At 47.6% G+C, this 23,073-nt stretch overlaps 1 protein-coding gene across 1 annotated transcript in view; it reads left to right on the forward strand.

The window, feature by feature from the left end:
* Positions 1-985: 985 nt before the first annotated feature.
* Positions 986-23,073, forward strand: part of LOC138515341 (myb-related transcription factor, partner of profilin-like) — a 62,963-nt gene continuing 40,875 nt past the window's right edge. The window contains exons 1-2 of the mRNA XM_069630225.1: positions 986-1,286; positions 2,341-2,661. Of these exons, the coding sequence (XP_069486326.1) occupies positions 986-1,286; positions 2,341-2,661 (622 nt within the window). The remainder of the gene's footprint in view (positions 1,287-2,340; positions 2,662-23,073) is intronic.

A 23,073-nucleotide genomic window follows, 5' to 3' on the forward strand; every position in this document is an offset into this window, starting at 1 on the left:
ACAATATTGTATACATGTATGCTTTCAAATCATTTTGCCTCTGCTAAAATGATTTATGTGCTCATAATGCATTGTGCAAACGTGTTGTACAGTTCATGCCATTCTAAGCGCCATGCTTGCCAACATTCTGTGACCAAAAAGAGGTAGGATTTTTCAGGTTTCATGCATAGAAATGTGCATAATGATGACATCTCGGGAAATAACAAAACATGACATGTGAAACTCTGATGTTCTGACCCATCTTGAGAAAACACATCATTAGATGAATGACCTGTGAGAAGTGTGGTCAGCTTTTTTTGTCTGTTAGGTGGCGTTGTGAGAACTTCCTTTAAGTCAAAAGTGTTGGCATAGGCAGTGAGAATAGAAGGGAGATGGTATGTGAGTAGGGACACAGGGCCTGCTGAGCGTTTTAATTTCAACACCCCCCTTGACAACTCATGCTAGGACACCCCCCCTTCACTTTCTGCCCCTCCCTGCCTGAAAACATAGATCTCTGAGATTTCTGATCGAGTATTGCGCTATAAGGGAACTCTAATGTTATTTCCAAGCGGTCTAATGAAAGACAACGAGGGTCATTAGGACGTTGGAGGTAAGTAACTGTCGTTACCGGCATGGTGCAAATACTGTGGCCGTGTAGGTAAGAACCCGCTAATAGAGGGCTATTACGACTTCACGGGCACAAGCTTTGCGCCATGCCAGTAACGACATTACCAGCATGCTGTAAAAGTCCCGAAAAAAAAGGCCCTTAGCGGCACCATGTAAAGCACAGATTGCACTACCGGCATGATTCAAGGCGGCATTAGCTGTTAGCGGTCACCGCTAATAACGGTCACTGTAAATAAGCGGAACCGGAAGTAGCGTCATCGCACAGGAATGGGAAAAGAGCATGGTGGCCATCTTGAAAAACACAATCCATTGCGATCCTCAGCAGCCAGGACCTGTAGTACATTGGTGTGTGCCAAATTCCATCCACTACAATACTACAATGCCCAAGGCTATGAAAAAGGGCGCCTCACGCCAGCATAAGGATCGCTTCAACAAAGATGAGCTCACCATGCTCACGGAGACCCTGGCAGAGAATGCCGATGTCGTGTTTGCCCAGAGCCTCAAGAGGGAGGCTTTCATCAGAAAAAAGGAGATCTGGGCACTAGTGGCGGAGAAAGCAAATGCGGTTGGCAATACCCCCCGCACAACCAAGGACTGCAGGAAGAGGTGGGATGACTTGCGCCTGCAAGTCCGCAACATCCTCTCAGCAAACAGGAGCCAGGCCATTGCAACTGGCGGAGGTGCGTGCTCTCCCATAAAGGTGTCCCGGTGGGAGGACATATGTTCAAGCCTGATCGGCATGGAGGCCATTGAAGGCGTGGGAGACATGGAGTGTGGGGCCACCTCATCGGCGGAAGGAGGTGAGTGTTCTAAGAAAACACTGTAATGCAGAGTCTGATGATAGTCCACCAATATGTATGTCCAAAGAGGCAAGCCATGGCCCAATACACACACATTCCCAGCATAGTTGTCATACACAGCACAGACACATGCAAATGCCTGCAGCAAGGCAATGCCATACCTTACACAAACCACACTAAGATGTTAATTGCATAAGTCACACTGCAGGCGGGCCACAACAAATATGCATGTCACATAGCATACGTCTGCCCCAACATGAGTGACCCTGACGGATCCCTGCATTACCCACCCATCTACCAAGCAACGTGATCATACAAACTCAACTGCCTATTACCCTCTATTGTGTAGATGAGCAATGATACAAATGTAAGCATGATGCTTCTCAAAGCATCACTCATGCCGTCCCTCTCTTCGACCCCCAAAGGCTCAGACCATGACAGCGAGGCCTGGCACTCACCCCCACTGCCAACCACACTCCAGAAGAGGGCCCGGGATGAAGGCAACAGGCCTTCAACCTCAAAAGCCCAACACAAGCCTCACCATGCACCGCAGAGGAAACCACCTGCGGATGCCACGGCACTGGTGCCACCAAGGGCTGTCGACACAGAACCCACTACTCCAGCAGTCACACAGGCAGAGGACACAGCTGAAGCTCCACCCTCTGCGGTGTCCAGTTCAGTCGGGGAGGCGGCAGCCACAGTACCCCTGGCTGAGGGCGAGGCACAGGAAGAGGTGTGGGTGCCCATGCAGGACGACCCCTCCGACCTTCCTCGCACACCAAATCCGGCACCATACCCCCCAGCTGACATTGCTAGACTCCGACCACGCCACCCCCAGAGCAGTCTGGGGGGGAGTACAACCAAGGGGCCATGAGTCCCATAGGGGAGCCAATAGTTGATGTGCATGACACCCAAGCACCCTCCACCTCCACAGGTATACCAGCGGAGGTAGAGCAGCAAGAGGAGCTGACTGCCCTGGTGCGACAATTTGTAAATGACAATGCCCAAGCAAGGCAGGAGTGGCGCGAAAACACCGCCTCTCTAGGCAAGATCATTGCCGAGAGTACAACTAGACTGTGCGAGGAGGTATCAGCCCTGCAGCAGGTCCTCAGCCGCATCGTTGATGCTATGGAGGCTGAGCGTCCAGCAACCGAAATGGAGCAGGCGGCCACACCATCGTCCTCGAGCTCAACACAGACTAGTCCACTGCGCAGGTCGGCGCGCACCCTGCGCCACCCGGAAATGCAGCCACCAGGTGCAGGGAGTGGCAGGAAGTAGACTGACCAGCCTGATGAAGGCAATAGATACTTGTTTGGACATGTGTGGGGGAGTTGTGGTGGGAAGGGGGTGAGTGTGTGTTGGGGAGTTGTGGGGGGAGAGGGAGGGGTTGAGGGTGTGTTGGTGAGTTGTGGGGGGAGGAGGAGGGGAGAGGGTGGCGGGGGGTTAGTGCACTTTCATCTTCATTGTAAATTTCAATACACCCATTGTGAACTCCCACACCCAGTGCCCTCTGTCAAACTATCATGTCACCCTCTGCAGCCATGTGTGTCAGAAATATTGTGCTATCACTGACTGACGACCATCACGTCACTCCTGTGCATCGGCACCGCTAAGGCAGCAAAACCGTGCCTTCAACAGGCCAAAGGTCTGCTCAATGACCACACGGGTACGGGTGTTGGAACGATTGTAGTCCTCCTCGTGCCTGTTCTGTGGGTTCATACAGGGGTGAGGAGCCATGGCTTCAAGGGATAGCCACTGTCACCTGCATGGGAGGCAAAAAAAGGTATATGTCAGTCGAATCATGATGGACAGCTGTACTAGTCACACATGCCTGCAGATTATCGTTGGTCACATGCACATGTCCCTGGTTGTATGCACGCCATTTTCAGGCCCTCAATGTGCCCTGTGCCATGGACTAATGGTGTGGGTTGCATCTTCAAGATGATACACGGTGTGCACTGCCGTCTTGTTGCACATGCATCGTGTACGCATACAGCTTTGTGATGTTCGTGTCTAATTTGTGATGTGTTGTGTTCTGTAGGAATTGCGAGACTGGGAGTGTTGGCAGTAGGCTCTGCAATGTTAGGCATTCAGTGCTGATTTTTCCCATGGTGACATGCTGTATTCCTGTGGGTGAGGCGCCCTCTGACAGACAGTGTATTCCCTTGGTGGTTTTGTTCAATGCACTCCCATGGATGCTTGTCCTGTGTGGTGATTTGCTGGAGACAGCAACATAGTGCATATTCACTACATGTTGCTGGATGGTGTTACAGAGGGTGAGGTCCGCTGATGAGTGGTGCATGTGTAGTGGGATGTGGGGGTTTTACTGTTTGTCATGGTGTGATAGGTGTCGACCTTACTTCATTCCTATGGGATTTGGATGTCATGTTCTGTTTGGGATGATTTGGGGACCAGTGTTTTGTGATGTGCACATCATGCTGTCACATCAACATTGACACCATGGTGGTGTGTGCATTTCTCCCCCCAATTCAGTGCAATATGCCTGTCATGCAACTTACCAAGCAGCCCGGCACGTCGTCCAGCATGTCACTACATGTAGCGTGGTAGTATGGAGTTCCACAGGACCAGAGAGTCATGAGTTGATCCGGGATATCGGGCACAACAATGAGTGATGATCTTGCTGGTGTCACATACTATCTGCACATTGATGGAGTGTCATTGCTTGCGGTTGCGGTACACCACCTCCATGGCACGCGGGTCCACCAACCCCACGTGGGTGCAGTCGAGGGCACCTATACAATTTGGCATGCCTGCCAGTGCATGGAAGCCAACTTTTGTATCAGGAATTTCCTGGGGAGTCCGTGGTAGGGGTATGTAGTCCCTTGCGTGTTTGAGGAGGGCATCCAGCACTTGGTTAAGGATGAGAGAAAATAAGGGTTGTGATATGCCTTGCATGTGCCCCACTGTGTGCTGGTATGTGCCTGTGGCAAGGAAGTGGAACACTGACACTACCTTGAGTAGAGGGGGGATGGCGGTGTGTATTTCGATGAGGCTGACAATGTCATTGTGTATCATGTCCACGATGGTGGTGATGGTGTCCCGGTCCAGACGGTACAGGGTGTGGATCAGCTCAGGGGTTAGGTTGAATGGACTGGCTCTGATGCGAGGGATCAGGGGGCTGCCTGCATCATACCACTGGCTGCACTGGTGGGGCATGCTGGCCCTGTCTCACCCTCCTTATCCTCCTGTGTCTCCTCTGTGGTGCCTGCTGTTGTTGTTGTTGTTGTTGTAGCGGTGTTCCAATGCAAGCATGTCCTCCAGTCCCAGTATTGCTACTACTAGTGGAATCATTTTGGTGTGGGAAGGGGTGTGGTGTTTGGGTGTGCTCCTTTTATGCTGGCTCAGACTCCATTGCCTCCACCTGTGCTGATTGTGTGCACCTGTGGCAGTTGGGAACACTGCACATAGCATTTAACGGTTGGATTTAGATGCCGGTATTACCGGCATGACGGTATCCCCAATTAGCGCCTTCATGATGCCGGTATCTGCATGTCCGCCTGACTTGTGATGTCCACCGATTTGCGGCATGCCGGTGTTGACGGTATGATGGGCCGCATGCTCGTTCACTTGCCGCTATTAGTGGCACCGTTATTAACGGTGCTGCTAATACCGGGTTCTTAGGTCAGAATAGGACAGAGTGGAATGCGATGCCGGTAATCCTTTACTGGCATCGTTTTTCCATTACCTCCAACCTCGTAATGACCCCCAACGACTTTATTGCATCTGTAAAGTAACTCCTGGTGTAACACAAATGACTCGTCAAAGTGTGCCTTCAGCGTCTTGATTTGTAAATAAATGTGTTTTCTTGCATCTGTTCCTTGCACTGTATTCCCGTTGAAAACAAGCATTGGCAATACCAAGAGTGTTTTATTTTATTTACTTTATTTATTGGATATTTATAAGGCGGCTATACAACAAATGGTGTTTCATGGTGTCACAAGACAAAAAAGGAGGGGGGAAGACAAGAGAGAAAGATAATATAAACGGTCCTACTAGGCCTTGTGACATTGAGATTGTGTAAGAGCAGTAACAAGAAGTGTGAGGAAGAATGGGGGAGAGGGGTGCCAGTCTGCACGAAATGCGAAGTGCTAAGGTGGGAAGGGAAGTGCAGGGTAAAGAGGAGAGAGTGCAAGTGAAAGAGGGAGGAGGGATGAGAAGAGGGCCACAGGGGCTAGGCAAGTGCTAAGGGGAGGTCAGTAAGGCAAGTGCCAGGGTTTGCATGGGTTGCTGGGGGTGAGGGTCCACATGTTAAGTGCGAGGAGGGGGGTGGACTGGGTGGGGCATTGGTGCCCTGCAGAACTCAGAAGGAACCAGGCAGCCAATCATTGAGGCAGTCAGGGGTGTTAGCAGGGGACTGGATGAGGGAAGGAAGAAGATAAAAGGAGGGACTTTAGGAGCTTCCGAAACTTGAGGAGCTCCGGCTGAAGCCTGAAAGGGGCAGGGAGACCATTCCAGAGGGAGGCTCCTGCAGAGGAGATAGATGTACCTCCCCACCTCTCTGTTTAGAGAAGTGTTTAATCTGCAGAGAGTTGGAGCTAGAAGACCAAAGGGCTCTAGCATGGAGGTATTTAGGGAGAGACAGTTGGATGTAGCGGGTCCCAGACCCATGAAAACCTTGTTAATGATGCAGAGTGTCTTGAGCTTGATCCTATCAGCAACAAGGAGCCAGTGGAGATATTTTAGGGCTGGAGAAATGCTGTCCCTGGGCTTGAGGCCGAGGATACGTCTTGCAGTCCTATTCTGGATTAGTTGAAGGGGGCAAAGGGAGGATAAAGGAATATTGGGTAAGAAGCTGTTGCCTAGAGAGGCCCAGAGCTCTGGAGACATTGAGTTTCTGGGGGAAGGTGAGGAAAGGGAGAATGCCTCTGAGGATGTACAGCTGATAGTGGGTCTTCTTGGCAAGGTCTGTGATGTCAGGCAAGAAGGAGAGAGAGGAATCAAAGATGACATCAAGGTTTTTTGCCTCACTAGAGGTTGAGGGGAGAGGACCCATAGAGGGCAGCCAGAGGGTAGGAGGGAAGGAGGGAGCTGTGGCCTGAATGAGAAAGATCTCAGGCTTACTGGCATTAAGGTAGGGATCATTGGCAGCACACCATGTCTGAACAGCAGTCAGACAGTCAGGGATGAGAGAGGAGGAAGAGGAGGCAGTAGAGTGAAGCTTGAAGTGGAGCTGTGTGTCGTCTGCATAACACTGGAGGCGAGGAGAGAAGGAGGAGATCAAGTGGGCCAGTGGGGCAAAGTAGCTGCCGAAGAGCCATGGTGAGAATATAGAGCCTAGAAGGAAGTTGCAGGTGGAGAGTGTGATAGGGGAGAGAAAATGGCCCAGTTGAACCTGGAAAGGTCAGTCAGAGAGAAAGGATATCAACCAGTCCAGTGCCAGGCCCCTGCTGGCAAGTGTGTCAAAGAGCTGATTTGTCATGGTGGCTTGATGACCCTGTCGAAAGTAGAGGAAGGATCCAGAAGGATAAGAATGGGTGTGTTCAACAGAGCATTTTTCCATGTGGTTGTGGAGACCACCAACCGATTCAGTGTGTTTGATTAGTTGGGAGATGACCAGCTTCTCCAAGAGTATGCCCAGGAAAGTGATAATGGTGATAGGGTGGTAATAACTGGACAGGAGTGGTCGGCAGAGGGCCTTTTGAGGAGAGGATGCACACGGGAGTGCTTGAGGGGTAGCGAGAAGGAGCCTGTGGCAAAGGAGTGCTTGCAGAAATTGACCAAGGCTGGCACAAGGGAGCTAATGTTGTCCTTGATAGTTCTGGAGGAGCAGGGGAGCACCTGTTTGGAGGAGACTTTTATAGAGAGGACTTGTCTATAGACCTCATCTGGTGTTATGGGCGAGAAAGAGGAGAGAAGGAGGGAAGGGAGAAGGGGGGCCAATGGAGGGCTGAAAGCTGGGGAAGGAGGATGGAGGGAAGCAGAGGAGCATGAAAACAGGATGTCCTGAGTTTTGGTTAAGAAGTCGGAGGCCAGTGAAGTACAGAGGTTCAGGGATAGCAGGGGAGAAGTGGAGACTGCTGTAGGATTGGCAAGTTCCTTGCAGATTTTAAATAGTTTGCCTGTGTTTTCAGTGGCCCCAGAGAAGCAGGCTTGGATATGGGCCCTCTTCTTCAAGCGGAAGGAGTGTTTGTATTGCCTTTGGAGCAGACGGTAGGCCAGTCTGTCAGATGATGTGCCTGATGCTTGCCTCTTCCGCTCAGCAACTCTTCAATTGTGTTTCAGAGAGACTAGGTCAGAGTCATACCAGGTGTTGCACTTGGAGGCAGGCTTCATGCGGATCCTCATGACAAGGGCAAAGATGTCCAGGGTGTTGGTGATAGAGAGATGAAGATTAGCAACAGCAGAGTCAGGGTGGGTGTCCATGGCTGGGGTTCAAGTGGCAATGAATGCGGCAGCAAAAGCAGCATCTGACACACGCTTCATTGGTCGAACAACAGAGAAGGAGACTGGCAGTGCAGGCAGAGCCTCATAGACATAATTTCGAATACAAAATATTCGAAAGTCAAAAAGTCGAAAAAAAAATGTCGAAAAAAAAAATTTCGAATTTTTTTTTAATGACGTTTTTTTTTCGAAATGGGGGGGTTCCCCCCCAATCCCCCTTTTTTTTATTTTTACCTATTTTTTTCACAGAAACTAGAGCCAAAAAAAAAATATCGAAAAAAAAAACAATTCGACATTTTTTTTTTTGGCATTTTTGATTCGACTTTTTTTACTTTCGAAATTATGTTTTCGAAATTATGACTGGACACCACAGGAGAGTATAGTCAGACCAGGAGAGAGCTGCAGTGAGAAGGTTGGAGATGGAGACGTCTGCTGAGATGAGAGTATCCAAGGTAGGACCTGAGAGATGAATGGTGAGGGAAAGAAAGTCACAGAGGCTGCAGAAGAGATCAGTGTTAGAGTCCAGGTGAATACTAAAGTCCTTCAGGAGGAGAAGCTTGGTGGAAGAGGCAAGAAGAGAAGAGGTGAGGTCAGACCACTCTGAGAGGAAGTGGGAGACAGGACCATGGGTCCTGTAGATGGTGGTGAGACTTAACAAAAAGGTTGGAGAGATACAATACCTGTAGAGGATGCATTCAAATGATGAGTAAGTCTGAGTGGCAATGAAAGTAGTAGGGACCCATTCAGAGAAGATCAAGGCCACTCCACCTCCAGACCGGTTTGGCCTGGGCTTAGCGAGGATCTTGTAGCCCTCAAAGAGGAGTGTTTCAAAAGGAGTGACAGAGCAGGCAGTGAACCACGTCTCAGTGAGAGCGAGAACATCAAGGTCCAAGTCTTCAAGAAGGAGACAGATATCAGAGGAGTGTTTAACAGCAGAGCCAGAGTTGGGGCGTAGCTAGGTGAAGCTGGTTGCCGAATTTGAAGGTGTTCCGAGGAGGAGTACATCATTGTGGTACACCGGTGGTGGAGAAGGGGCAAGATGGGTGGAAGACACAAGAGTGGCAGGAGGGGGGAGGAAGTTGATGAGAGACGGAGTCACCTATCAAGAAGAAGAAGGTTCAGCTGAGAGCCATGGGCCATGACAGTGCCATTCTGATAGACATTAATGATGCCCCTCGAGAATGAGAGGCATGCCAATAGTACTTCCCATCTGATGCCACCATCAATGGGTGACAAGAGAAAGGGGAGTGGACTGAGACCATGTGGGAAGTCCATAGGTACAGAGAAAAAAAGAACAAAGAGGATGTCTCTGACAGTCTGCCTGGAAGAAGCATTGATGACGGTGTCAGCGATGGGTAGGCCTGGGTTGGAGAAAAGGAGATCTTTTTTTTAACTATTTTTCTTCCAGGCTTCGAGAGAGAGGGTTAGGATAGGTGATAGAGTAGCAAATTGAGTAAATAGGAGAGATGGAGAGCACCATGGAGGCAGAGAACAGAGAGATGGAAAGGGGGGGAGAGAGAGAGACCGAGAAACGCTAATTGAAGGAGAAACTGCACAATGCACGATGCACTCACCAGGCAGCCTAGTAGCAAGACAGTTGAAGACAAGTCAGATACATGAGACGTCCCAGGTCACCAAAAATAGGGTGGGTAGCTTGATGCATGGAGAGTCTCCAATTATTAGATGCTTGGGATGCTTTGCCTGTCGGTACTTGCCACCCCTTGATTCACCTGAAAGTACTTGCCAGCACACCTCATAGAGCCCACAGTGCACCTGGGACTTCACTCGGTTTCTCCGACTCAGTAAGTGCTCCAAGCCCTTCCAATTTTCTTCCAGTCGTGCTTTCTTGGGACCCTGCACTGGCCCCTCAGTTTGTGTTGGGGGATCTGAGATCCCGGTCGGGCAAGTTAGGTTGGCCACACCTGGGACCCAGGTGGATCTAAAACACCATGAACATGTGCCAGACTCCTCCACCAGGGCGCATCCCAAGGCTATCTGACCAACAGATGTGGATGGGTTGTGCTGTCACCATAAAAATGTCTTTCACAGTGTCACTTCCAGGGAGCAATGTGGCCCACCCGTGTCCACTCTGGTCACAGGAACCTTGTTGGTGTGGGCCCTGGGTGTCTCCTCCTACTTGACTTGTTGTGGTGCTGACGGACCTACTTGTGCTGCTCATCCACAACACTGGTCCTCGAAAGGACTGCCCAATCTTGCAATTTCGTTATAGTACCAATCCCCCAATTCGTAGCACTATTATCTCCTTTGAGGGTCTGCTGCTGAGCCCACGCTCAACTGCTGTGTCACTGCGGTGCTGGTTAGCATCTCTGGCCCCCACGGGACAGTCTGGGATTGGAAGCTCTATGATGCTTCCCTGTTTCAGCTTCACCTCTCACCCACGGCATGGTGCAGTCTAGGGCCTTTCCTCTAATGGGCAGCTGAGATGCAGATTCCCATTCTCGTCCTCAGAAGCCTTGGTTGCCTTCTAGTAGCCTTGCTCCAAAATATGCACGTAATCCAGTTTCGAGATGTACCAGCAGACTCAAACATGTTTGTCTGGCATGACACAGGCCAAGTGAGCAAGGCCTCCTTCAACCAACTTGCGGCCAGGGTGTACAGCCAACTCCACATCGAATAAGGAGATCCCTGACTCACAGCAGAATGTTGGGGATTAGCAGTTCGTTCCCCACCCTTGTTCATCGCGGCGTGCCAGCCACCCTTGGTGTTACATGGGCAAAAGCCACCCTCCTTGGGGGGCCCTACCACCAACAGCTCTCCTCTTCACCAGCCACCCATCTTACTTGTGGATTCTGAGTCCAGCAGCCCTGTTACCGCACCGCCATTAGCCGTCAGCAGCAGTGGCTCAGGTGTCACGCGCAGTACATCACAGACCACCGCTCATCTTTCCATCAATGTGGCTGGGCTTTGTCCACCCAGTCACCCCTGTGTATGCAGAGATGGTAAAGATTCAGGCTCCAAGGCGATTATAGGGTGGGGAGCACATCTGCCCGGACATCCCGTTGGAGTAGATACTGCCGTGAAACCGGCGCTCAAAGCACCTAAGAGCTGAGAAGCCTATGAACCTTCGACAGCCATGTGAAGACCTTCTTCGGACTTCACTCTCCAGAACCTTGTGCCATGCTCAGGCAGCAAGCGGGAGAGAAAAACTACCAGCCTGGTTGTAGTGGCAGGTGGGGACCACCTTCATCTCAGTAGCCCCGATCCTGCTGCAATGCCATCCAGGGAGTGCACGGCTGCGGGTTGTGCATGTCAGAAAGTTTAAGTCGGGCGGCATCAAGTGCAGCAGTCCCTGGTCCCACAAGGGGCCGACACCGTCTATGGGTATTATACAGGACATTTCCAGGAGCTGCTATCATATTCCCAGGCAATCACACCATTCCCAGCTGTTATCATTTTATGTTATGTTAAGGTTAAAGGTATTTGTACCGCACACCATCACCAACGGAATTTGTCCCCAGATGCTCTGGCGGATCTGCAAACAAGAAGGAGGGATGGGGGTTAGTAGGGTGAAGAGGGAGTAGGAAAGTGAGAGGGGTGGTGATCTGTTGGCAGCTTCAGTTCGGTTTTCACTGTGCGCTGAGCTTGGGTGTGAATATCGGATCGATGCGAGTCCTCATGTGCTGGTGCGAGTTATGTGTTGTCTGTATGTTGTTGCAGTGTGGTGAAGTGCATGCGGTTTGATGTGCAAAGAGGTGGTTGCATGGATTTTTGTGTGAGATATGTATGCAGAAATTTGAGCTTTTGGGTTGGTGGGTTTAATGTCTCTTAGTCTTTGCATGTCCTGTTCTACATATCTGATTGTCCTATGGAGTTGGCATTTTTGTCTGGCCTTCTAATTGTTAGGAGTTGCTGCCTGTATTTGCTTTCTCGGCTAAGGTGTTGTTGACATGTCATCCCTAACCTTCCCTCCTGATCTCTCTATGATTGTTCTTTAATATAAATCTATCTTATCTGTCTTTCAATTGGTAAAGTGATATGCCGTAGATTGTTCTTCACATCCCTCAGTTTATGGAAGCTAGCTTAAGTGGATAGGGATGATCAGTTGCCTCTCTGAGTATTGTTTCAGCTGCATATGTGCCCCCAAAGGTATTCCGGGAGGATAGCTTAGGGGCAAGGCGCTCGCCCTGGAAGCATGATGGTGCAGAGCTACACAGGCTTGATCCCGGATCCGTGCCCAGAAACCTCTGGGCACCAAGCGCACCAAAAACAACCAATTACAATCACAATATCAATTACAATTCCTTCTAGTTATGGGGTGAAGAGCCAAGATTTGAGTAGTTTTCTGAATGGAAGGTGATCTCTTGTGTTATGTATGTTCTTTGGTAGCTTGTTCCAGTTTTTTGGGGCAAAGTGAGATAAAGAGGATCCTCCGAATTTTCTTTTTCTGTATGGTTTTGGTTCCAAACGGATGTCAATGCAAGATCTGAGTGGTCTTGTTGGGTGGTAGACGTTTATTTTCTCTCTTAGGAACTCTGCACCTTTGCTGTGGATTGCTGTGTGCATTATTCACATTGATTTGAACTTTATTTGCTATTTTATTGTTAGAGATGGTTTGATGTGTTCTCTTTGTGGCAGCTTGAGGAGAAGTCTGGCCGCTGCATTGCGTTGGCATGCCCATATATAGACTGTTGGGGTAGTCTATTGTTGGGGTAGTCTATTCTGGACATTTTATGGTGAAGCATTTGATGGTGAAGCAGCACCATTATAGCAGTGACTGAAATATTCCTATCCAATGCCTAAATAAAAGCCAAACCTGTTGGCTTTGCCAATGCTTGTTTAAAAAAAAATATAGTTAAAATTATGAAATTTAAATGCAAACAGTAGAAAAATAATGGGTACAACAGCATACTGTTTAGTAATATAACAATTCGAACAACCTAAAAGAATACACACCACAAACCTTACACCAGGGTGCAGAGTGAACAAAGGTCGAGAGCTAAAATAAAAAGGTATTTTTGTTTGTTATTAAAAATAGTTGGTTTATTTCAAACTTGTACATTATAGTACAGGCAATAAAAGTAGAAAGAAAAAAAAACAACATTAAAACACACATTATTTCATCACTACATAAATAATTATGATTTTACCATATGCAGGCTAAAATCCATTTGACGACAATTTTTCTTAAATACCTTAAAAAGAAAATATTTCATGGAAAAATTATTAAACCTCTTCCTAAAACACACTCCTTTATTTCTATTAATTCTACCACCTGTGGGATCCTTCTCGTATATTCCAAATATCACCTCAGTCGTGTTAATGCATATTCCAAGCGTCCCAGTTTTACGTACTCTGATACAGCAAGACCGACGCCCCCAAACCATATGAAATCATCATCAACACAATTTAAATCAATCCCTCATTTCTTTAAATACATTTTTATGAAATTGTATTTGTTTATTTATTCCCACCACGCCATAGCCCACGGACATCAGGGCGCAAAACAGACAACATAAAAAGACTGGGGAGAACTAGGTGGCTGAGAGGACTATTTTACTCGAAGTTTTCAGTTTTTTTATGAAAGTTTCCTCTAATCGCAGGGATATAGGAAGTTTATTCCAACTTGTTGCTGCTTTAGTAGGAAAGGATTTGCCATTTCCTCCAGCTGTTTTTGCATGTGGAATAACCAGAAGGTTTGTGCTGCTTGAGCGCAGAGTCCTACTTGGGAAGTATTGTCTTAATGTTGCTTTTAATAAATAATAAATCATTCTCAACTGTAAAAGTGCTGTGCACTTAATCAATCAATGTCTTAGTGTAAGATACAATTCACATCACCACACAAACGGTCCTTAAACCCCAATTGTTTTACGTCTCATAAGCACCTATTTAGTGTATAGCAAATTGCATCTGAAACATAAAATCAATTCTCTGTGGTGGTGATTCCATTTAGAGCCTCGGTTATCCGTCTATTGGCCAACTTCGCATATAAACGTTTGCGTTCAACTCTATTGAATTCTGCTGATAGATCGATCGAGGCTCTATATGATGAAGAATGCTTACCTGCCCAACCCTGTTCATGAATATGTCTGACCATAAAACCATTCAAGTTCGAGCTATGGCCTTTTTGGAAGCCTGTTTGAAATATGTTCAGCTGTCCCGTACTATCAACCCATTCTTCCAAATCGGCGAATAAAAGGGATGCAAATACTTTACTATCTGCATCCATGAGTGCTATATGGCGTTAGTTTTTAGGATCTGTCTTTTCACCCCTTTTAAAAATGGACATGACTAACGATGTTCCCCAGGATGCCGGGTAGTGCTCTGTATCCACTATACTGTTAAATACTATAGTCAGCAAACAGGCCTAGGTTAATGGTCCAGCCTTAAATATTTTATTTGTTACCTTATTAGGTCCCGATGCACAGGTGTCCCTGAACTTTTTAATTAGAGATAGAAAATCCCAGGGTCAATAAAAGAAATCAATTTTTCACTCTCACCCCTTCTTTGACATACCTCCACAGGGTAGAGTTGGCTCATGTTGGAATACAGTTGTTCAAAGTGGGACACCCATTCTTCTTCGGAAACAGCATTTACTTGATTAATGGACTGAGCCCCCCTCCTGCACATGATCACTTCCTAAAAAGCACCTAAATCCCTTTTTCTCAGTATCCCTATCTTTCACTCTGCATCATTCTACAGCAGCCTAGCTCTGTGCTTTTGCTTTTCTATTTTTTTTCAAAATTCTCTTCAAGGAGAATACAAGAAGCCTTAACCTTCTTGATCATGGACCGTAATGCACTTTTTTCTTTTGCAATAATACTGCCATACTTAAGCAGGTGCATCGTTTGGTCCCTATGGCAGTGTTACCTTCATTTGGAAGTACCTTCCTAATCATAATATTTCATGCAAAAAGTATTTAATTTCCACCCATAAGCGGTTGCATGTAATGTTTCTTCCATCTCTCGTCGAACCGCTTCATGTCTATCGACATCCAGGAGACCCTATTATTCCCATCATTCAACTTTAAGCCCTTTACTCCCCCGTGAGTCTCCCTGCCCAGACCAGATGCAAATTCCATGCTACGTATACTGTGATCGCTCCACGTGTTCATAATGATTCTTAAATCGGAACATTCCGGAATAAAGTGAAGTCTGCGATAATGTAGCCCAATGCAGATTTACTTAGCCCCTGATGCCATGTGGGATATCTAGGACAGTCCGCACTTTCCCATTATGCATATGTGGACCTGCTGATGCTAACCGGTCATCCATTTCATAACCAACTTCACCTTGTCCTTATGTCCACTATTATCTATTATCAGATTCCATACTTTCTCATCCATGCCTATTTCAGAGCAAGAGGAATTAAGGTCTCCTGCCGAAATTACTCGTCCCTCTGCATTTTTACACTTCCAGTGCAGGATTAAATCTATGATGGTACTTAAGAATGTATCGTGTTCACTCACTTCTCAAGGCCAATATAAATTTAGCAATAGCAGCGCTTTAAATTCACATGGTCTCCTTAACACTAATTCCACCAATAATAAGCCATAAGAGAGATCTGAGACTTTAGTTGCTACTACTCCCTGGCAGGATTTAATGGCCGATATTACACCTCCCCAAGGGGGAGCCTTACACTAGGTTTGGCTTCTTGTGAGAGGACCTGGTGAAGTATGCAACCAAACTTTCAACAAAATCATTGTTTTCATTATTAAAAAATGGTTACTCCCCCATGAATTGCAAGAGGCTATTTTCAGTCCCGCCTCTGCGCTAAAGAGAGGTATGGAGCTGTCTTTCATCCCTTACTTCCGTACTCATTAATGTAGATGCAACCCAAGACCACTTTCTCAGTACTGTGTATGGTTCTGCTGTTAGCAAGCACTACTTCTCGGTTTGACCATTCTGCAGCGCATATCGATACAATTAAGGCACAATCTCCGTTTGCAAAGTTGTGGACATAATGCTCAGAATTCCCCTTCTGTAATTTTGCCAAAATCTAAGGGTTTAAAGGTGGCTTGTTCTTTTGCTATCAGGTCCCTAACAATTCGCGAGCAGAAATGAAGCACACACCTGTCAATTTTGACTTGGTGACTAAATTGAACAGGGTCAATATCATACGTGGACAATGCTCTAAGGTTAGGTATTTCTGAAAAGATGACCAGCATTCGAACTCTATTTAAACAGATTGGAATGTGTTCATTAAACATACTAACCACCCGCACTTTATTGTTTGATTGCGAAGACTGCGAATGATCACCGAGGATTCCAGAGCACATCATGGATGCCCTATTGTTGTGTTTATTTGCCCCCTGTCTATTATCATCTGAGCTTCGTGCATCTCTCAAAACTCTGTATGAGGCCTTCCCTGCTCCTAGCACATTCCTTCTTGATTTCAGCTCGTCCATCTCTCTTCCCCCACTTGGCTCCACATTAGAGAAGGCATTAGTTACCGAACTGACCATTCAGTGCGTCTATTCTACCAACAGCATTTCTTTTTTTGTCCATATCTGCCCAATATAATCTCCTCAGGAAATCGCTGCTCACTTTTAGATTGCTCTCCCTAGTGAAGATGCACCCCCTCCGCCACCCACTACTTCCTGCGTCTGGGAGAGCAAAACATACAGACTTCTCCTATCTACGCCCCTTCATTTTCTTCATTTGTGAGTTCCCATTCGGACCGACTAAAATAGTGTGAATTGGTGTTCCTATGTGAGGTTCGCTGTAACGCTCACCTGATTCCCATAGAGGCGCCGGTCTTGACTGGTGGTATACCATATCTTCAAAGGTGATGTGTAACACACGGCTGGCTATTTGGGCTGGACCTCTGTGCACTGTATGTCTGGCTCGAAGGGTAAGATGTCTGCAGATAGAAAATGTGGGATTAATGAACTGGGTTATTGAATGTCTCTCTCTTCTTCCCTTTCTCTTCTCCTGTAGAACCCCAAAGGTTAACGCTCTCACCTTAGGTAAGTGAACGCCGTGCTCTCCATCTGCCTCGAGGCAGGGTTGTGTAACCAGTTTCTTCACTGGATAAGGGGAGCAGGCCTCTTGACTTCAGAGGACTGCTGTCTGTCGTTTACTGCACGAACGGTAAGTTTCGAGTAATTCTAATGTCTTTAAAGTCTTTAGTAATGATGTCTCTTGCTTTGCAGGGTTCCGGCGATGGCGGATGGTGGGCTGAAGTGAGTTGAAGATGGAGCCCGTGTGATGAATAGAAGCGCCTGGAAGCACGTAAGTAAGCGCTTGTTGCCTGCTTCACGATGCGCTCTAACTGTCTTTTTATTTTGCAGGTACAAGTTCGGGGCGGCTGCAGGGTGCCGGAATACTCACTGGGTTAGATGTGGAAAGGGGTAATGGCACGTGAGTATTAAAGTTCCCCAATGTCTTTAAACGCACCTTGTTTTGTCTCTCAGATGCGGGATGCAGCGCCGAAGGCCTCCGGAGCGTGCAAAGAGTTGGTAAGCTTTTGTCTTTCAGATGCCGGAATGCAGTGTGAAGACCTCCGGAGCGCACGAAGAGTAGGTAAGCCTTTGTCTTTCAGATGCCGGAATGCAGCGCGAGGCGTTGGTGACAGCCGATGGACCAGGTAAGTGAAGAGCTGTCACTGAAGACTGTAAGCTAACCTGTTCTTTCTTGTCTTTATAGGTGTTGCTGAAGACTGGATTCAGAATGGTAAGCCTTTTTCCTTAGGCCCAGGATCAGATGCAGAAGACACGATGAGCGTTCTGCTGCTGAGGATGCAGAATAACGCAAAGCAAGATTCATCCATCGAGTGTGGTTTAAATAGCCTCCTGTAGTGCTTAGGTGTCTCCTTCCACAGCCACGCCTAGGTAAGAAAAGAGTTCCTGCTTTCCAGAAGAGTTCCAGTGTTCTGAATCTAGGGAGTGGCTCCTGCCCCACCCAACAGGAAAAGTAGTTCCAAACAGAAGAGGATCAGAGACTCAACTGGCAGGCAAGTAAGCAGCATGGTCTGCTGCAGGTAAGTCCACCCAAGCATTATGAGCCCGGCGCTTCCAGCGCTGGGACTGGGCATATTTATGAGCCTGGTGCCACTGGCGCCAGGACTGGGTCCAAAAGGTCCCAATTGGGAATGGTTGGCACTCGGAACCTGGGTTATGGATCTGCTTCCAAGGGAGTTGGGAAAACCCTGACCTTTTGGAAGCAGAGATCATGACAGTACCCCCCCTCAAGGCCCCTCCCAAACCGGGCTTCTCCGGGGGTTTTGGCTTGTCAGGAAATGTTCGGTGAAATCTTTTGATTAGGCGAGGAGCGTGGACATATTCAGCAGGTTCCCAGGATCTCTCTTGGGGGCCGTAGCCTTTCCAGTCAATTAGGCAGAATAGTTTAGATTTGGAGATCTTGGAGTCCAGAATGCTTTTGACTTCAAACTCGAGTTCTCCATCAACTAGGATAGGTTTTGGAGATTTGGTTAGTCGGGTTTGAGGTTGCACGGGTTTTAATAGAGAGACGTGGAAGACCGGATGTATATTCATGTGCGGGGGCAAGTCCAACTTGACCGCTTCTGGGTTTACTATGGTAGTGATGGAATAGGGACCAAGGTATCTTGGGTTGAATGTGCGTGGCCCTTTTAGAGGTAGATATTTGGTGGATAACCAGACTTGATCCCCTACTTGATATTGAGGGGCTTCCTTCCGATGTTGATCTACTCCTTTCTTGTATTGTTCTTTAGCCCTTTGAAGGTGAGAAACAGCTTCCTTAAAGGCTGGGGTGATTGTAGAATGCAGGTAGTCTACTGCTGGTGTTTCAAGATCTTGGAGGGGATCCAATTCCGAGGTTCGAGGGTGACTGCCGTACAAAAGAAAAAACGGGGTTTTCCCAGTTCCCGAATGGACAGAGTTATTGTAGGCATATACAGCTATCCAAAGGATGTCTTTCCAAGTTTTTTCAGTTTGTTGCAGCATGCAGCGTAAATACTGTTCCAGAGTTTGATTGGTCCTCTCGGTTTGTCCGTCGGTCTGAGGGTGGTGACTGGTCGATAGTCTCACATCAATTTGAGCCGACCGACAGCAACTTCGCCAAAAATGAGACATAAATTGACTACCTCGATCCGAAATTAGAACCGAAGGAAAACCGTGCAGTCGGACGATGTTTTCGAGAAATTCTCGGGCCAGAGTTGCTGCTGTTGGCAAGCCTTTGAGCGGAATGAAATGCGCCATCTTGGAGAATAAGTCCACGATTACTAGAATCATATTGTATCCGGAGCATGGAGGTAGATCGGTGATGAAGTCCATAGAAAGCGTATGCCAAGGGCGAGGTGGGATGTCAATAGGGCGTAAGAGGCCTGCTGGTCTTTCCTTTTGACTCTTGTTTTGGGCGCATACTCCACAGGACATTATAAAGTCTCTGATATCTTTTTTCCAAGACGGCCACCAGAAGTAGCGCTTGATCTTTTCTGAGGTCTTGGCCATACCGGGATGTCCTTCCATTAAAGAATCGTGATAACAAGAGATTACTTTTTTCTGTAAATCTGTGCTGGGTAGGTATAATCGTTCTTGGAAATACAATAAGTTGTCCTTTACTGCAAAGTCCTTTCCCTGCAGATGCCAATTCTGTATGTCTGCTGGAGTTACAAGTTGCCTGGCTTTATCCTTAACTTCCTCTATGGATTCTGTGGCGATTACACCCAGAATTCTTTGTTCGGGAATGATTGGTACAGGTTTAGGGTTGATCAAGTGTTCTTCCACTCCCATCCGAGAAAGGGCATCAGCTTTACCGTTTTTTGTACCAGGTCAATAGGTAATTATGAAGTCAAACTCGGCAAAGAATAATGCCCAACGGAGTTGTCTAGAGGATTGGGCTTTTGCGGTTTTCAAATATTGCAGGTTTCGGTGATCCGTAATCACAGTAACGGTGTGCCGGGCCCCCAGCAGATAATGCCGCCAAGCCTTAAAGGCAGACTTGATAGCCAGAAGTTCCTTGTCAGTAATCGTGTAATTGATTTCAGGAGGCGAGAATTTGCGGGACCAAAATGCCACGGGATGCAACTGATTGGTTACCGGGTCCTTTTGTGATAGAACTGCCCCCATGGCAAGGCTTGAAGCATCAGTTTCCACGATGTAGGGGAGTTCGGGGCGAGGGTGTTTTAAGATTGGTGCAGAGATAAATTTAGTCTTCAAGTCCTGGAAAGCTTGTTCCGCCTCGGTAGACCATTCAAAACGTTTGTTTTTCTTTAACAAGGCAGTGATGGGCTGGACTATTCGAGAGAATTCGGGGATAAACCTGCGTTAAAAGTTAGCGAAGCCTAACATGCTTTGCACACCTTTTACGGAGGATGGTGATGGCCATTTGAGAACTGCATCAACCTTCTTTGAATCCATACGCACTCCGCCAGGTGATAATATGAATCCCAAGAATTCAACTTCAGTCACGTTGAAAACACATTTTTCCAACTTAGCGAAAAGTTTGTGTTGACGCAATCTTTCGAGGACCATTTTCACGTGTTTCCGATGTTCAGATTCTGATGAAGAATAAACGAGGATGTCGTCAATGTAAACAACAACACACACATCTATGAGCTCTCTGAGGACATCGTTCATAAAATATTGAAAGGCGGCCGGGGCATTACAAAGTCCGAAGGGCATGACCTGATATTCAAATAGCCCATACTTGGTGCGGAAGGCCGTCATCCATTCATCGCCCTCTTTTACTCGTACCAAGTGGTAAGCTCCTCTAAGATCCAGCTTTGTATATATGCATGCTTTTCTGACTTGGTCCAGGAGTTCAGGGATCAAAGGTAACGGATATCTATTCTTACCGGTGATCTGGTTCAGGGAGCGATAATCTATACAAGTTCTAAGGTCTCCTTCCTTTTTTGGAACGAAGAACAAAGCTGAAGAAGCAGGGGACTTGGAAGGACGAATAAACCCATTTGCCAGGTATTGATCCAGGTATTGTCGAAGGTGAAGGTTCTCAGGCTCGGTGAGGGCATAAATTCTACTACAAGGAGGAGTAGATCCAGGTATCAGGTCGATCTGGCAGTCATGAGACCTATGAGGAGGTAGAGAGTTAGCCTGATCCTTCCGGAAAACATCTTGGTATTCTAGGTATTCGGGAGGTAACTGGGGAGTCTCTGAAGAAATTGCTGCCAGTGCAACACCAGGTGGAGGGTGACAAGTAGAGACACATTCTGGAAACTGGACCGTTCTTGCTCGCCAATCGATCAGAGGATTGTGTTTCTCTAACCAAGGTATTCCTAGAATAATCTGAAACTGAGGGGCCTTGATCACATCGAACACGATCTTCTCCTGGTGTCCATCTTGACTTACTAGCGTCACTTCTTGAGTGGTATGCGTTACTGGCCCGGAGGCTATCTCCGTACCATCCACCGTAGTAATGACGTCCTTTACAGCCTTGGGACAAAGAGTTAGTTTCATCCTCAAAACCATTTCATGATCCACATAATTGCCGATGGCACCGCTGTCGACGTAAGCTTCAATTGCATGTAATCGATCCGGATTATCAGGGCTAATGAGGACCATAGGTATCACGAAATACGAGGTCACGGAACTGGTTTTCACGCTCGGCAAGAAGACCTCTATTCTTGTCGGGCGAGGTCGTTTCCCTGCTCAGAGTTTGTAACTTTGGTAACTGCAGCTCCTACTGCGTTCTTGGCAGGTTTCACCGGACAGTCTCGAAGAAAGTGCCCTGAGTTTCCGCAATAGAGGCATAATTGCAACTGTTTTCTCCTTTCCCGCTCCTTTTGTGTTAGAGGACCTTTCAGACCCCCTATTTGCATGGGTTCCCCGGAGTCTACTCCTTTGGAAGGAGTTGGCGGTTTGGAAAATACTCGAGCATCAAACTTGGAACGATCGGCCTTCCTGTTCTGCAGTCTGTGATCTATTTGAACGACTAAGTCTATATAGTCCGAACAATCTTGTGGGGGATTCACTACTTGGGCTAACACATCTTTGAGCTCTCCGCGTAGACCTCTATAAAACAGCGTAATCCTTTTGTCCTCAGGCCACTGAGTTTCCACTATCAGTCTGTTGAAAGACGCAATATAAGCCAAAAGGTCTTGATTACCTTGTCGCAACGAAAGAAGCTCATTGTCCAAGGCCTGCCCCTGTGAATGTCTTGCGAACAGTTTTTCCATACTGAGCTGAAAAGCTTCAAAATCATGGAGGACCGGATCATCTTGATTTACTAGAGGGATCGACCAGTCTGCCGCATTGCCACTAAGGTACGAAAGCACGAAAGCTACTTTAGCTTGATCAGTTGGAAAGGCTGCTGGCCGGCATAAGAAATGCAACCGGCACTGATTGATAAATACTGCAAACCTCTTTGGGTCACCAGAAAATCGTTCGGGCGGAGCCAGAGGTACATTCCCAGGTAGGTTGATCTGCAGTGGATTCATAGAGGGTGTAGAAGGAAGATTTCCCCCAGATGCGGGTAACGTGGTCTGTCCGGCTTGTGACTGTAGCAATTGTCTAGCGAGATCATCTGTTCGCTCCTTGGAAATAATCAGTTCCCTTCTTAGAGCGTTCGTTTCCTGACGGGCTGCATGCACTTCTGCCCTTAGTTCCCCAAGTAACTGGGCTAGCTGGTCGGTATCCGAGGTTTCCATAGCGCCTGGACGGGAGTTTTGTGGTAGGCTTTGCGTTCTGTAACGCTCACCTGATTCCCGTAGAGGCGCCGGTCTTGACTGGGCGTATACCGTATCTTCAAAGGTGATGTGTAACACACGGCTGGCTATTTGGGCTGGACCTCTGTGCACTGTATGTCTGGCTCGAAGGGTAAGATGTCTGCAGATAGAAAATGTGGGATTAATGAACTGGGTTATTGAATGTCTCTCTCTTCTTCCCTTTCTCTTCTCCTGTAGAACCCCAAAGGTTAACGCTCTCACCTTAGGTAAGTGAACGCTGTGCTCTCCATCTGCCTCGAGGCAGGGTGCTGTAACCAGTTTCTTCACTGGATAAGGGGAGCAGGCCTCTTGACTTCAGAGGACTGCTGTCCGTCGTTTACTGCACAAACGGTAAGTTTCGAGTAATTCTAATGTCTTTAAAGTCTTTAGTAATGATGTCTCTTGTTTTGCAGGGTTCCGGTGATGGCGGATGGTGGGCTGAAGTGAGTTGAAGATGGAGCCCGTGTGATGAATAGAAGCGCCTGGAAGCACGTAAGTAAGTGCTTGTTGCCTGCTTCACGATGCGCTCTAATTGTCTTTTTATTTTGCAGGTACAAGTTCGGGGCGGCTGCAGGGTGCCGGAATACCCACTGGGTTAGATGTGGAAAGGGGTAATGGCACGTGAGTATTAAAGTTCCCCAATGTCTTTAAACGCACCTTGTTT

Source organism: Ambystoma mexicanum, chromosome 6q (assembly GCF_040938575.1).
Source record: "Ambystoma mexicanum isolate Mex_15411 chromosome 6q, UKY_AmexF1_1, whole genome shotgun sequence".
NCBI classification, from domain to species: domain Eukaryota; kingdom Metazoa; phylum Chordata; class Amphibia; order Caudata; family Ambystomatidae; genus Ambystoma; species Ambystoma mexicanum.